At 46.8% G+C, this 14332-nt stretch overlaps 1 protein-coding gene across 4 annotated transcripts in view; it reads right to left on the reverse strand.

Moving 5' to 3' along the window:
• Window positions 1-8383, reverse strand: part of NF1 (neurofibromin 1) — a 246717-nt gene extending 238334 nt beyond the window's left edge. For all 4 annotated transcript variants that reach the window (XR_009246900.1, XM_058675552.1, XM_004593895.4 and 1 more), the window contains exon 1: window positions 7944-8383. Coding sequence is in view for 3 of the 4 variants with exons in the window: in XM_058675552.1 (XP_058531535.1) it covers window positions 7944-8003 (60 nt within the window). In the remaining variant the exon portion in view is untranslated. The remainder of the gene's footprint in view (window positions 1-7943) is intronic.
• Between the last annotated feature and the right edge of the window lie 5949 nt (window positions 8384-14332).

A 14332-nucleotide genomic window follows, 5' to 3' on the forward strand; every position in this document is an offset into this window, starting at 1 on the left:
TGCCAGCCTTGGCCTGCCCAGCCAGGGAGGGCACCTGAAGAGTCACCAGAAGATGGGACTGTGTCCTCTCTTTCTCCACATTTGGGTCTCAAAATAAACATGTCGACTCTTTGGAAGGAAATAAGTGAAAGTTCATCCTTTGTGCTAAATTTTCCCTTAAAAGTTTCTAGCTAAAATATAGCTTATACACTCTAAGCAACTACAAACACTGAACTAAATTTCAATTATTTACATTTGAAACAAATCCAAAATCACCACTTTCAGGCAGTCTGCCTTTCAACCACCAATAATATGAAAACCATTCCATCAGTAATACACTACTATGTTGTTCATCAGTGTGCTGGGCACTGTGGCAACTGTAAGAGAATTCCAACAGAGGCTTCTCGGTCTTCACAGAGTTCACGCTGCATTGGATAAGAAATGAGAGGCTGACATTGTGGCATGGCAGATTAACCTGCCATTTGTGATACTGTCATCCCATATCAGAATCCCAGTACAAGTCACAGCCTCCCTGCTTCTTACCCAATTCCCTGCTAATGTACCTGCTACCCACATGGGACACCAAAATGGAATTCCTGGTTCCTGGATTCAGCTTAGGCCACTGCAGACTGCTGCAGCCATTTGGGGAATGAATCAGCAGATGGATTTCTTTTCCTTATCTGTCTGTCTCTGTCTCTCTCTCTCTCTGTGTGCGCACATCACTCTTTCAAATAAAAATAAATCTAAAAAAAATTCAACAATCTTCAATGAATCTCATAGGTAGAGAAACCTTACAATGTTTTTTCTGTAAAATTCCAAGGACACAAGAAGGTAGTAATGAGTTTAGTCTAAAAACGATTTCACACGGAAAAAGAATCAAAACTGATCTGGACTGGAAGGGTAAACAGGAAGTAGAAAAGACAAGGGAGGGCCCGGCAGCGTGGCCTAGCAGCTAAAGTCCTCGCCTTGAACGCCCCAGGAACCCATATGGGCGCCGGTTCTAATCCCAGCAGCTCCACTTCCCATCCAGCTCCCTGCTTGTGGCCTGGGAAAGCAGTGGAGGACGGCCCAATGCATTGGGACCCTGCACCCACGTGGGAGACCCGGAAGAGGTTCCTGGTTCCCGGCATCGGATCGGCGCAGTACCAGCCCGTTGTGGCTCACTTGGGGAGTGAATCATAGGACGGAAGATATTCCTCTCTGACTCTCCTCCTCTCTGTATATCTGACTTTGTAATAAAATAAATAAATCTTAAAAAAAAAAAAAAGAAAACACAAGGGAGGAATTAAAGCATTTTGATAAGGAATGGCATACATAAAAGCCGAGAAGCCAGACCAAAAGCATGATATGTACAGAAAAGACTGAGCCAACCTGTTTGAAAAAGTTATAAACCGAAGCAGAATGAGAACAAGTTTAGCAAATTAAGTGGGACCAGCTCCCATTAGATTGTTGTGTCAGAGATAGATAAATATATAAATGAATGGTTAAATCTAGAATCTACAAAGGAGCTAAAGGAAGACAGAACAATGCAGTAGCAGGTAACAGAACAAAACTCAGATCCCCATTTAGGAAGCCCAGTCAGTGACAGGCAGCACGCTCGGATGCAAGAAAGCACACCTGCTCAAGATCTACAGAACATCAACGCCAAAGGATGTGCCGATGCACATACAAAAAAGTGTGTCCTGGGAACCACAGACCAGCTTCTGCGGGAAGAGCATCACAGTGATCTTACAACGGAGCAGAGCTATGTTTTTCCAGGATCACTTTCAAGAAACCAGAAATGGTGGTGGGGAAAGGGTATTAACCAGATTAGATAGAAACTGGGGCTGATGTGGTAGCTGAACACGCTAAATCCTCTACCTGCAATTTACTAGCATTCCACATGGGCCAGTTTGTACCTAGGATGCTCCTCTGCCCTTCCAGCTCCCTGCTTATAGCCTGGGAAAGCAGTGGAGGTGTTGAAATCCTGTACCCACATCGGAGACCCAGAAGCTCCTGGCTTCCTGGTTTCAGATCAGTTCAGCTCCAGCTGTTGTGACCATTCAGACAGTGAACAAAAGGATAGAAGATCTCTTTATCTCTCCTTCTCTCTGCAAATCTGTCTTTCCAATAGAAATAAACAAAACTTTTAAAAAAGAAGAAAAAAGAAGCTACTTTTCAGAAATAAAGGGGTGGATAAACAGTAGAGACAGCAGGTATCTGACAACAAAAGGAAAGGATTAGTCCACAGAGAGAAAGCTGTAGGACCAAGTAAATGTTTGATTTCCAAGTGAAAGGAAACCAAGCTAAGTTTGCAATTGAAAAGGAAGAAGTTCACAAAGGCAGGTCCCAGATAAGGTAAGGGAAATGAGAGGGTGTTGGGAACTGAAGACTAGTTGAAACTTTTTAATGGGGGTTACTGAGGGGCAGCCACAACTAGGCCCTGATACCCACTGGTATGCATGAGGAATGGAACTGTGGCAGGCTAGCTGGGCTGGGCTACAGCATTCATCGGTTCATGTGACATATAGGGCTTGGGTAGAAGCGACCTGGCAGCTGCATCCACCGGTCTGTCCTTTGGCTGGTGCAGGTGAGAGATTGCACCTGACCCTGTACTGGCTGGCACACAAGGGAGTGAAGTCTGAGGTCACTCCAGGTGAGGCTTCTTGGGGGACTCCCCAACCAGACTGGTAGCCACATTCAGACCCTGGCCACAGGAAATCTCACAGGATATGTGGTACAACCTTGAAGTACATATATCAGGACTGGGCCTCCTCAGCTGCTGATGCCTGTGTGGTGGATAGCATGTCTTAATGCACATGAGGGGACATGAAGACCAGCTCATCCAAGCCAGCAAGGGATGTCAACTGCCTCACCAGAGGATGGAAAGCACAACAGGTTGGACAATTCTGCTACCCAAGCTTTGCAGAAAATTTCTGGGTCTGTAGATGCAGGATGGCAGACTTTGTCAACCAACAGACCTGGGAAATATTTTTCTCAACCCTGGAGCAACGGAAATAACTCAGAACTATCAAAATCACTGAAGTAACCCCCTCCTTGGAACACTCTTTTCCACCTGGGTCCCTAAAGCATCATCAGAGGACCATCCCCCATCGCTGAGCACTGATGCAGCTTGACAGCAACGAACGGCCCTCTCCGCTTCCTCTCCTTCAGGCAAAGCAGAGAAAAAAAATTGAAATATATGTGTCACCCACCTTCCTCAGTACCTGACCCTCCTCACCTAACCAGAGGTCCACACAGGCGTGCACCCCTCTTAACTATGTAAACTATGTTTAAAAGCAAATTAAAAATTAGATAAAATTTTTTGAATAAAAATTTTAAAGACAGGTCCCATGGGGCAGCACAGAGCCCTAAACCACAGTATGGGACACCCTCAGGATGCCTGGCATTGCAACCTAACTCTGCTTCAGCTGCAGCCCCCTGCTAATGAACCTGGAGGCAGATGATAGCCTGGTGCTTGGGTTCCCATTGCCCAGAGACCCTGGCTCCATGCACAAGCCTGACCCAAACCCCTTGCAGGCATATTCATTCATTCTCATTCTCTCTCTCTCTCTCTCTCTCTCATTTCTCTCTCTTATCTACCTTTCAAATAAAAAAAATCTTGACAGAAAGCTGATTTCCAGAATAAAGAATACAGATTTTTTTTAAGATTTTATTTTATTTTTTTTTATTACAAAGTCAGATATAAGGAGAAGAGGAGAGACAGGGGAAGATCTTCCATCCGATGATTCACTCCCCAAGTGAGCCTCAATGGCCGGTGCGCACTGATCCGAAGCCGGGAACCAGGAGCTTCCTCCAGGTCTCCCACGCGGGTGCAGGGTCCCAAAGCCTTGGGCCATCCTCTCCTGCTTCCCAGGCCACAAGCAGGGAGCTGGATGGGAAGTGGAGCTGCCGGGATTAGAACTGGCGCCCATATGGGATCCCGGGGCGTTCAAGGTGAGGACTTCAGCCGCTAGGCCACGCCGCCGGGCCCTACAGATTGTTTTTCACTCACCATAAAATATCACCTATTGTAAAAGAGTAATTATTTTTTAACTTACAAGGTTTTTCAAAGACTACAGGTTAGGGGCCAGACACAGCAGCCTAGTGGCTAAAGTCCTCTCCTTGCATGTGCCGATCCTATATGGGCGCTGGTTCTAATCCCGGTTCTAATCCTGGCAGTCCTGTTTCCCATCTAGCTCCCTGCTTGTGGCCTGGGAAAGTAGTCAAGGACATCCCAAAGCCTTGGGACCCTGCATTCATTCAGGAGACCTGGAAGAGGCTCCTGGCTCCTGGCTCCTGGCTTCAGATCAGCTCAGCTCTGGTCATTGTGGCCACCTGGGGAGTGAACCAGTGGATGGAAGCTCTTTCTGCCTCTCCTCCCATATATATATCTGACTTTCCAATAAAAATAATAAATAAAAAAGCAAAGACTACAGACTAGCATTTAAGAACAAAATAAGCAGATTTCTTTAAAAAAAAAAAGGCTATCTTTCAAGTTTTACAAATTTATTTGGTATTTGGTCAGTTACCCTTTGGTTTGTAGCTTCAAAGACACTTGCCAATCATCTCACACTATGACTTTTATACCGCATATTCAAAGAACATTCTGATTTTGCCTCAATGTATAACAAAGACCAATCACTATTACAAATAATCAGTTCCTTCTGTGACATTCTTTAAAAATCTTTCATATATTATTTTCACTTGATTAGAAATGGAAAACATAATGCTTTATGAACATGATAAATCATTTGGGAATTCCTCTTTAAACTTTCTTAAAACTTAACGTAATCAGTATTTTTCTATTCCCTTTTAGAATTAAAACCCTAAAAGGACTTAAGAGGGACAAGGACTAGCTGAAACAAGCAATACGCTACCTTTTTTTTTTTAAATAAATCAGGTTACTGAGCAACAACTTAAAACTATACATCTAAAATGTGCCCATTTCAATTGAGAATTTACTATGTAACACCACAAAGGCAGATTAAGGAGAGCCAGAAAATGTTAACAGATACATTCCATTTTCCAGTTTGTAACTGCTATTTCCCTAATCACCCTAAATGTGATCCCTTTAAAAACTGGTAACAATTGTTTAGCCATAGGCAATATGCTTAGGAGCAGCATCAGCAAGTTACATTGCATCTGCTTGGAAACAAGGATTTGGGCTCAATATGTGAAGATGCAACATCCCACCTCTTTCTCTTTCTCTCTCTCTCTCTCTCTCTCTCTCTCTCTCTCTCCAATCCCACTTCTTTCTTTCAACAAGGTTTACAGCACCAAGTTGCTGAGCAACATCCATCAGAATTCAATACGCCTGCAACCATCAATGGCGAGTAATGTGTTTCTGCTTTGATCACCATTACTAAAAATCCAACCAAAACATCAATCCAATCGGCAAAGTTGCCATCTCCAGACAAATAGGCCTCTGGGCACTTCAATGGCTCAACGCACAATGTAGGTGTGTTAGCTGCAACAAAAAGGAACTGAAAGAGGGGGTTAGGGTGGGCACACACAAAAAAAGGGAGAAAACCTCCTCCAGATCCAGTGAAACAAGTTCTGACAAAATATCCAAAATACACCACTTTTAGAAACTGCTGAAACAATTAAAACTATGATGCACACATCTCTCAGCACAGCAGGGCTTTTTCTCCCCCTCAAAATATAAGCTCCTAGCTATATTTAATGCATTGTTAAAACACACTGTATGCAACACTTACACTGTATTCTCAGCATGCAGCATTTTCCCTCTGAGGCTCTGGTTGGCAGGTCACCACGTCACTCAAGCTTGTGGTGCCTCAGTTTACTCACTGAAAACTTGCAACCTCAACAGGAACTCTAAATTATACAGTTATTACTGCTACAATAAATCAGTTATAAGTAACTTACATTAAATACACTATACATTTTGCACCTCAAAGTCAGGGGATGTTATCCTAGTTCTAAGTGGGAAAAAAATGTGAGGAATAGCTAATTTGTCCTATGCTTCTTTCTCCTGTTTACAATCCAGGAATACAGAAAATCCTGCTTTAAAAACCTGCATCCTCGATTTTTAACAGATGGTGGTGAGTTTGATTTCTATAATATATACCACAAAGCAAGCAGCAAAGCTTACGGTCTTGTTAACCCTGGGGACTGAATGAGAAACCTGTTCTTACATTGCTGGGCATGTAGTCAAAAATCACTCCCCTTGAAATTTAGAAAACTATGTTAAAAGATTATATGGTAAGCATGCCTAAAAATTAACATGTAAGAAATGAAGAAACAGGAAAGAAACCCTTTTCACAATTTGTAAATACTAGGAACAAGTATGGTTGAATCCTTCAGATCCTTGAATCTTGATTATGTTATCGACAGACTCCGTTTTGGGACTCCTTGGTGCCTTTAACATTTTTTTAATGACATACAGAAAGTCTTTTGTATGAAGTTTGAATTCTATGATCTGTCAATAATATAACCTATTATTTTACACCATCAGGTGGATTAGCAGTACAGTTGCTGGAAACCATTCTGAAAGCATTAGGTTAATTAAACAACTTCAAGTCTCCCAGAGCTTTGTAATTTTATATCTCTGTAGTTTCCTCCTCGATTTCCTCTGCCTATTCCCCAATACCTCTCAGATAAACCAGAAAAGCCGTCAAGTTTTGCAAGACAATGTTTGTGAATCAAATAAAAGAAGGCCCTTTCTCACCTTCAATTCTCATCATCACTTTCATGATTATATCCCGTAAACAAAATACGGCGGCTCAGTCTTGAACAATTCCCTCATCACAGGAAGCCCAGGGTAGAACTGGAGCTGCCAAAGCCTCCCTTTAAACCATCTCCAGCCACCCGCAGCAACAGCAAGTTAAACTCACTCCCATTGACAAAAAACTCAGCCGTGCCTTCGCTTGGATCAGCCGGGGAAGCTCAGGTAACATAAAGCCACTTCCCTAAACTATGAAACTCCCCCCAACCCCAAATATTCTCAATGAAAGTTCTCTTGTCAACCGGGAGGCGAGAATCAAAAACAACCACCACCAGCACTGGCGGAATCACAGCTTCTGGACTACGGCCCAGCGGCCTGGGCTGGCAGTGGCCAGCAGCTCCGATGCAGCCCCCCTCTCAGATTGCTCCACTTTCTCCCCTTATTCCTCGAGGCTCGTCGCTCCAGAAGCCAAAATTCCCAACCTTGGACCGCCGGCCAGAGAACGGGCCAGCACGCGAGGACAGGGAGGGAAAGTGTCTGAGAACCCAGGTTTCTCTCCACCGGGCAGCCGGCGACTGAAAGGCCGTCGGGTGTCACGGGGCTGGGGGTTCCCGCACGGAGGAAGGAGTGCGTGCTGGGTGGGTGGGTGTGTTGTGTGTTGTGTGTGTGTGTGTGTGTGTGTGTGTGTGTGTGCACTTGGAGCTGGGGGGAGGGGCAGGCCGAGGAGAGAGCAGAAAGTAAGAGAACCTGAGCTTTCCCTGCTTTCTTCTACTCTTCCCCCTCCAAGAGAGGAAGCTGAAGGAACTGGGGGAGGGGTGGGATGTTAGCCTTCTCCTAGGCGGGGTACACCAAACAGGCCCGTACTCACACACTACCCCCCCACACACACCATGAGGAGGCTCACGGAGGGAAGAGGAAGAGGGAGCCCCTAAATGTTAGCCAGCTCCGTTCTAAACAAATAAATAAATAGAAAGTAAGGCAGCACGATTGAATCCAGATGGAGCGCCCCCGAAAGCGCCCCCAGCTCCCTCATCCCTGGGAGCGAGCGGAAAGGCTGGGATAAAAGGGATGCAGGGGTCGGCGGGCCGGCCGCGGAGAAGGCCCCACCCCCCGCTTCAGGAGGCAAGGGGAGCCCCAGCTCCCAGCCGCGGCCCCCCGGGGCCACCCCCACGACGGCCCCTGCTCCCCACCGAGCCCCAGGCAGCCGCGGGGGAGGCGGCCGCTCCTTCCTCCCCTCACCCAGCCCGTCCCCACCCCCACCCGGCGCCCCACCTCCCGCCCGCCACGGGCCCGTTACCTGCTCGTCGAAGCGGCTGACCACGGCCTGGACCCATTCCACCGGCCTGTGCGCGGCCATGTCCTCCCCGCGGCCGGGGGGCGGCGGAGGGACCGGCCGGCCGGCGCCCAGGGCCAGGAAGAGGGCGGGGAGCCGAGGCTGAGGTGAGCAAAGAAGCGAAGAGAGGGGTCTGAGGAGTGCAGGCTCCGAACGTTCCCACGGGGGTGGGGTTGGGGGCGCCGCGCCAGGCCGAGAAGGGGAGAGGGGAAGGGGGCGTTGGCGAGGAGGCAGGGGGGAGGGGGCAGGGGGAGGGGACCCGGGGAGGGGAGGGGGGCCTCTTGGTCGCTCTCCCCACTAGCGCCGTCTCCCCACAGCCATCACAGTCCGAGACGCCGCCATGACACCCCACCGGAAGTGGGATCCTTTCCACGGCCCGGGGAGAGGGAGAGCGAGCGAGCTCGAGATTGAGAGCGCGGCTGGGAAAGGGGAGGGGGAAGCGAGAGGAAAGGGGCCTGCCGCGCAGGCGCGCGCGCCGGCCGGTTTCATTAATGAAAAAGCGAGCCCTCCTGGAGGTGACGTCACCGAGCTCCTGCAAGGGCCGGGCGGCGCGCGTCCCTCATCGCCGCGGGACTCACCTCGACCCGCGCCGGGTTCTGGCTCGGAGAATCGGAGCGGGCCCCGGAGCCTCCGCTGCCCGCGCCGCCGGCCCCCGCGGGCTGCCATCTCCCCCGCCGGCCTCCGGGTTTGGACCGCTCCCGGGCTTGGACGCGAGGGCGCCCTGGGGCTAGAGTTTCTCTCCGCGCGCCGCTCCCTGCCGCTCCTCTGGGGAGCCCTGGCCTCGGCCGCTCGCCGCTGTAGGCTCTCAGAGAAAAACACACGGCTTCCAGGGCCTGGCTGCTCTCTGTGGATTGCTGACCCACAGGAAGAGCGAAGGCTGAGAGAGCGTCTGTGAGTTTTGTGGTGTTTTTAAGGTCTCTTCCATCGCACTGCTTGACCCAAAAAACAAAGACTCGGGAATCGCAGCCCTAATAGCCTCCCCGCTGAACTGATAGGCACTCGAGCTCCTGAAACTTTTGCTTAATTTCACCACCCTCATAAAAGCCTTTAAAGCCCTTGCTTAGGTGACTAACCCGGTGCATTCCTCGTCCCACAAGGCTGGTCGGTTGGAACCCTGACCCTCTTGGCGATGGGGAGGCCGCGCTAATGGAGGTGGTCAGTTTGCTGTGGAATCAATGGTGCTGATTTTCCAGGGAAAAGATTGCAGTCTGGACACAATAAAGAGTTCATCTGTATATGACACTGGACTTTACAGTAAATTATTCTTTCGTTCATTTTTCTCTACATTTTACTGAAGCTAAAATTAAAAGTTTGCATGCTCTGAGTCTACACTGATCGGCTGGTTAGGCCTCTGAGTCTGAAGCAGAGCTGAACTAGAATTTGATTTGACCACCGAAAACCCACAAGGCTGTAACTCAGAGACATCTATGAGACAGGTTTCCAATCTCCATAGGAAATTTAGTCATGTATTACATTAGTGCTTCATTCTGCTACAGGAACCAAAGGGTATTTCTTTGACCCCTTCTTTAAGGCTGCAACATGGATATTGACTGACTGATGTCAGAAATGATGACAATGCCGACAAGAATCAATAGGAAATGAGTGTCTATGATTTCTCCAGCCAGGACCCCTTAGGAAGCTCTCAGTCATAACCTTAAATAACATTCTTGTATCTATTACGTCCGTGACCTTCGTTTCTTTTCCTTAGACATCCTCTGAAAGTCCCTAATCACCTCCTTGTAGTCAGGCCTTTGGCCTGTACATTCCTGTTCATCCCCACCCCTGGACACAGCTGTCCAAGCCCCATCTCCCTTGCCTCCATTGGCATAGCCTTCCTCTCATGGTCTCATTTCTTTCCTCTCATGGTCTGGCTTCTTCTCTGGTTCCCTTTTGCTAACTTGAGACTAAGACACCTGAACTTGGTGCCTTGGCCCTCTGCTCTTATGTGCATTATCACTGGCAACATCTCTAATTCCTCTTCCTCTGTACTAGCGGTCCTGTTGCCTGCCCTGAGCGCCAACTCTCCTTCTGGTTGGAGGTGCAGACCTGATCCTGCCCTCTTCACCAACTGAATTCATTCGATGCTGTTGAGCCGGTATTGTGTTCAGATGCCCGAGGTCTACCATTCACTTGGTTAGGCTAGCGTTCGAAACCAAGATGCTGAAGAAGGTAACGCATACAAGCGGTAGAGAACTCAGGCGCTCCTCCTCCTCTCCCCTTTCAAGAAGGCACTGTCACATCAGTTACTGCCATGCAGGACTGCTGACCCAGCATTGCTGGATCTGATTACTCAGAAGCTGGAGATCTGAACTTATGCATAAACTAACAATTTTGTGTTGTGGAAGCCAATTCACTTAATAAAAAATGCTGAGTAGCCAAACAAAATGTATCTGTTGTCTGAATTAGCCCATGAAACAGCAATTTGACTAGCTCTGGTCTAGTGGAAAGGCATAAACTACAGAGTAGAATAGAGTTAGATTTGTATCTTCACTGCTCCAGACTGCACTGTTTTAACAGGAGCCAGTTGGTGTTTGGTATAGTTTTAAATGTGTCTGTTTTGGTCATCTTCCTTCCTTTTTTTTTTTTTTTTTAAGGCAACAAGTTCTGCCAGTTTTTTCCTTTTCTTTTTCTCTAAGAATCTTAGAATCACCTCCGGATGATACCCTGGTAGGCCTTAGTATGCTGTGGTGGCACAATGTTAAAAGCTTGGCAATGGTGGAGTGATGGAGTAGCTGGTGTGTAGCACCAGTGGAAGAATGCACTGGGAGCTGCCATCTGCCAGATATATTTCTTTTTTTATGAATATTCTTTTTATATATATATAATCTTTACATAGTTGATGAGGGCACAAAGGGTCAAGGGTTACAGGAAAGTGGGTAAGACCATTGTTTCCACATTTTGTGTGTGTGTGTGTATCTGGGGTATAAGGAGGGAGATAAAGGGAGAAGCCCCACTCGACCTCCCACCCCATCCCAGGGTTCCTGATGTGGGGCATGCGCCAAGAGCACTGCTCAAGTGGTTTCAATAGTTCAACAGTTCTGAATTGCTATCAATCTTGCCATTCCAAACACAATGAAACCTCTCCAGAACCCACTGGCTGACAGTCCACCTTAGAGTCTCCATTTGCCCAGATCCTCACTGCCAACACATAGCTGGGGAAGATAATCGGTTTGTTCTGTCCTCCGTCCTCTGTTGTGGTACTAGGTGTCCTCTGCAGGCTCCGGTGGACTGCCATTTCCTCCATGTGTACTTGAATATGCTGTCCACTGTTCCGTCTGAGCCTCTGAAGAGGCTCAGCTTTGATACATGCACTCCGTGGTCAGTCCATGGAACCTGCAATTCTCTTCATGATTGAGGTTCTGAGATAGGCAGTTCAGTTGGAGGGATCCCCAAAGAAACTTCGTCTAAGGCGAAGTTTCTTAAAAGTACTTAAAAATCTTACATCACCTTAACTGCGTTGAAAGAAATGGCTGGGGAGAAGGAAAGGGCAGTGGGGAGAGACTGATGCGGAGTGAGTAAATTCCCATCTTCTTAGTTCACTAACGAAATGTGTATTGTAATGGCCCAGGCCGCACCAAGGCTGAAGCCAGGAGCTAGAATGTAATCCAATTCTCCCATGTAGGAAGCCTTTACCTCTTGCCTGTCAGGGTCTGCATTAGCAAGAAGCTGGGGTCAGGAACTGGAGCTGAAAACTGAATCCAGACAGTCTTACATGGGACAGTTATTAAAATTCAAGGGTAGATAAGGGAGGCCGAGAAAAGATACCCCAAAAGAAAGTCACCATCCCTTGACCCATTTCAGGACCTAAGTCAATTTCTGGAACCTAACGATTGAAGATTAGATTCCCAGGAATTGTATATAGTAATGAGTCCTATAGTCTTCCCTGAATATATCATTAAAGTGGACACACAATCAGCCACCTGTGTCAGTGAGTTCTACCAACTAAGGATCCAAAAGATCCAGGGAGGAAAAAACACTGTGTATAAAGTGCAGACAGATTCCTGTCATTATTCCTAAGTGCTTAACAATCTGAATAGCAATGACATTGCATTTGATATTATAAGGTAGCCTAGAGGATTTACAGCATGCAGAGATGTGCATGTGTTATATGCAAACACTCTGCCATTTTGTAGAAGGGACTTGAGCCTGCATGGATTTTGGCAGCACACATCAATTACTTGGCCTATAAGGTAAGAGCTATCATAATCGGGAAGACCAAATGGAAGCCTCTAGAACTTTACCTTCCACAACCCAGCCAGTCTCAATTATTTTTAAAACTGGAGGAGTGGCAAAAGTTAGAATGCAAGCACAGAGTGGCATGAACTCCAGTCATCGCAATTGGCCTAGCCACTGATACCACGAAGTACCCAACCTGCAACCATAGCATACAGCTTTTGTCATTTGCTTTTCATTATTCTTCCCACCGAGAACACACAGATTCAAATCCTGAAGGTGAGGTAGCCATTTTACCAAAAATGGAAGCTAAGTGGGTCCCTGGTACTTGCGCAGGTAGTTCTGTCTCTCGTGAATGCCCTGCCTCTGGAATCCTGGTTACTTAAAAAAAAAAAGCTTCATTTTGTTCACCATTAAATCCCAAGCTTTCGATTCTGCAAACATTTCAACACCACAACATTTATTTCAAAGTTTCTGAAGGTGGTATAGGGATGGGTCAATGTAAATATTTATAGGTGGTAAGCATGTGCATCCAGGTTTCAGCTCCAAGCAGCTCACTGCAACCCCAGATGATTCCAGTAGACACAGAGGAGAGAGGATGGTCATTGGCAACTGTCAAATGGCGACCCAGGGGAATGGAAGAGAGGCCACTCTCTGAAATGTTCCTGTGGGTTGTAATTTGAAAAGTATACTTAAGACCTCCTTTCACTTTGGTTTGCCAGGTTCCTACTCTGAGTGTAAACTACCCCAAAACTGGGCCAGGTGAGGCCCCAAGCACACTTGGGTAATTTATCATTAATTACCACAAATAGTAGTAGGATCACTAGATGATCATAGCCAAACACCGTAAAAGAAACACTAGGGAAGGGAAAAAATACACAAAGAGAAACCAGAGCCAGAAATGGACTCTGTCATGCCTTTGTTCTTTTTTTCTGGGTCTGAAATAACTTGTCTTCCTCCTATCCTTTAAAGGCAGTCTTGTCCTCCCATGCTAAACTAGCCTCCAGTCCAGTCCTCCATCCTCTGACTTTGAAGCATAGCTCGTCATCTCCATCTCAGATGTACTAGGCTTCCAGCTCTTTGCAATATCAAACCGCAGGAGAGCCGTAATCAATTTGTTTTGCTTGATTAATCAAAGGGGAGCAGCTGGGAACAATTAGTTACAGGCTAATTGTTAATCAACTGGTTAGGTAATGAAAGTTCCTGTAAGGACTCATCCCATGTCAATGTTCTGATCTAACCACTAAAAAGGTGAGTTATAAACAGCTGAGAAAAAAAAAATTGTTTTCCCTGTAGTCTTTGGTGATGCAGTTAGTCAGACTTTCATTTGGAGAACTCTGCTTTATCATTCATTTATTCATTCATTCATGTGCCTGTTACACCTAAGTGTTATAGGGACTTGTAAGAAAAGCTTCAACTCCTGTACAGAAGAAATAGTTGTAGTTGATGAAAGAGAATACCAGTCTCTAATGATCAGAAATGATAGAATAATAGAATCTTTCTTTCAAGGAATGCGTACAAGATGTCAAGGACTACGCTGTAGCAACCACATGAAGTAAGGCCCAGCGGCGTGGCCTAGCAGCTAAAGTCCTCATCTTGAAAGCCCCGGGATCCCATATGAACCCCGGTTCTAATCCCGGCAGCTCCACTTCCCATCCAGCTCCCTGCTTGTGGCCTGGGAAAGCAGTTGAGGACGGCCCAATGCATTGGGACCCTGCACCCGCGTGGGAGACCTGGAAGAGGTTCCTGGTTCCTGGCTTCGGATTGGCGCGCACCGGCCCGTTGCAGCTCACTTGGGGAGTGAATCATAGGACGGAAGATCTTCCTCTCTGTCTCTCCTCCTCTCTGTATATCTGTATATCTGGCTGTAATAAAATGAATAAATCTTTAAAAAAAAAAAAAAAACCACATGAAGTAGATACCACTAGCCCTATGTTTCTGAGAGGAAACAGAAACTCAGAAAATACCAGTAATATGGTCAAGTGATCCAGCCGGTATTATATGAGGTTGGTAGTTAAATCCAACTCTGTCCCAGTTCAGGTCAGGCCCTTAACCTCGATTCTCATTGTCCAAAGAATGTTTCTTGGAAACAGTCATCCCTCCAAGTGTTCCATGACCAGAAAAGTTCAAGAAATGCTATGCACTGTGGCTCCTTATTGACAACTCATGATACTGTTCTA

This window comes from Ochotona princeps, chromosome 17 (genome assembly GCF_030435755.1).
Source record: "Ochotona princeps isolate mOchPri1 chromosome 17, mOchPri1.hap1, whole genome shotgun sequence".
Classification (NCBI taxonomy): domain Eukaryota; kingdom Metazoa; phylum Chordata; class Mammalia; order Lagomorpha; family Ochotonidae; genus Ochotona; species Ochotona princeps.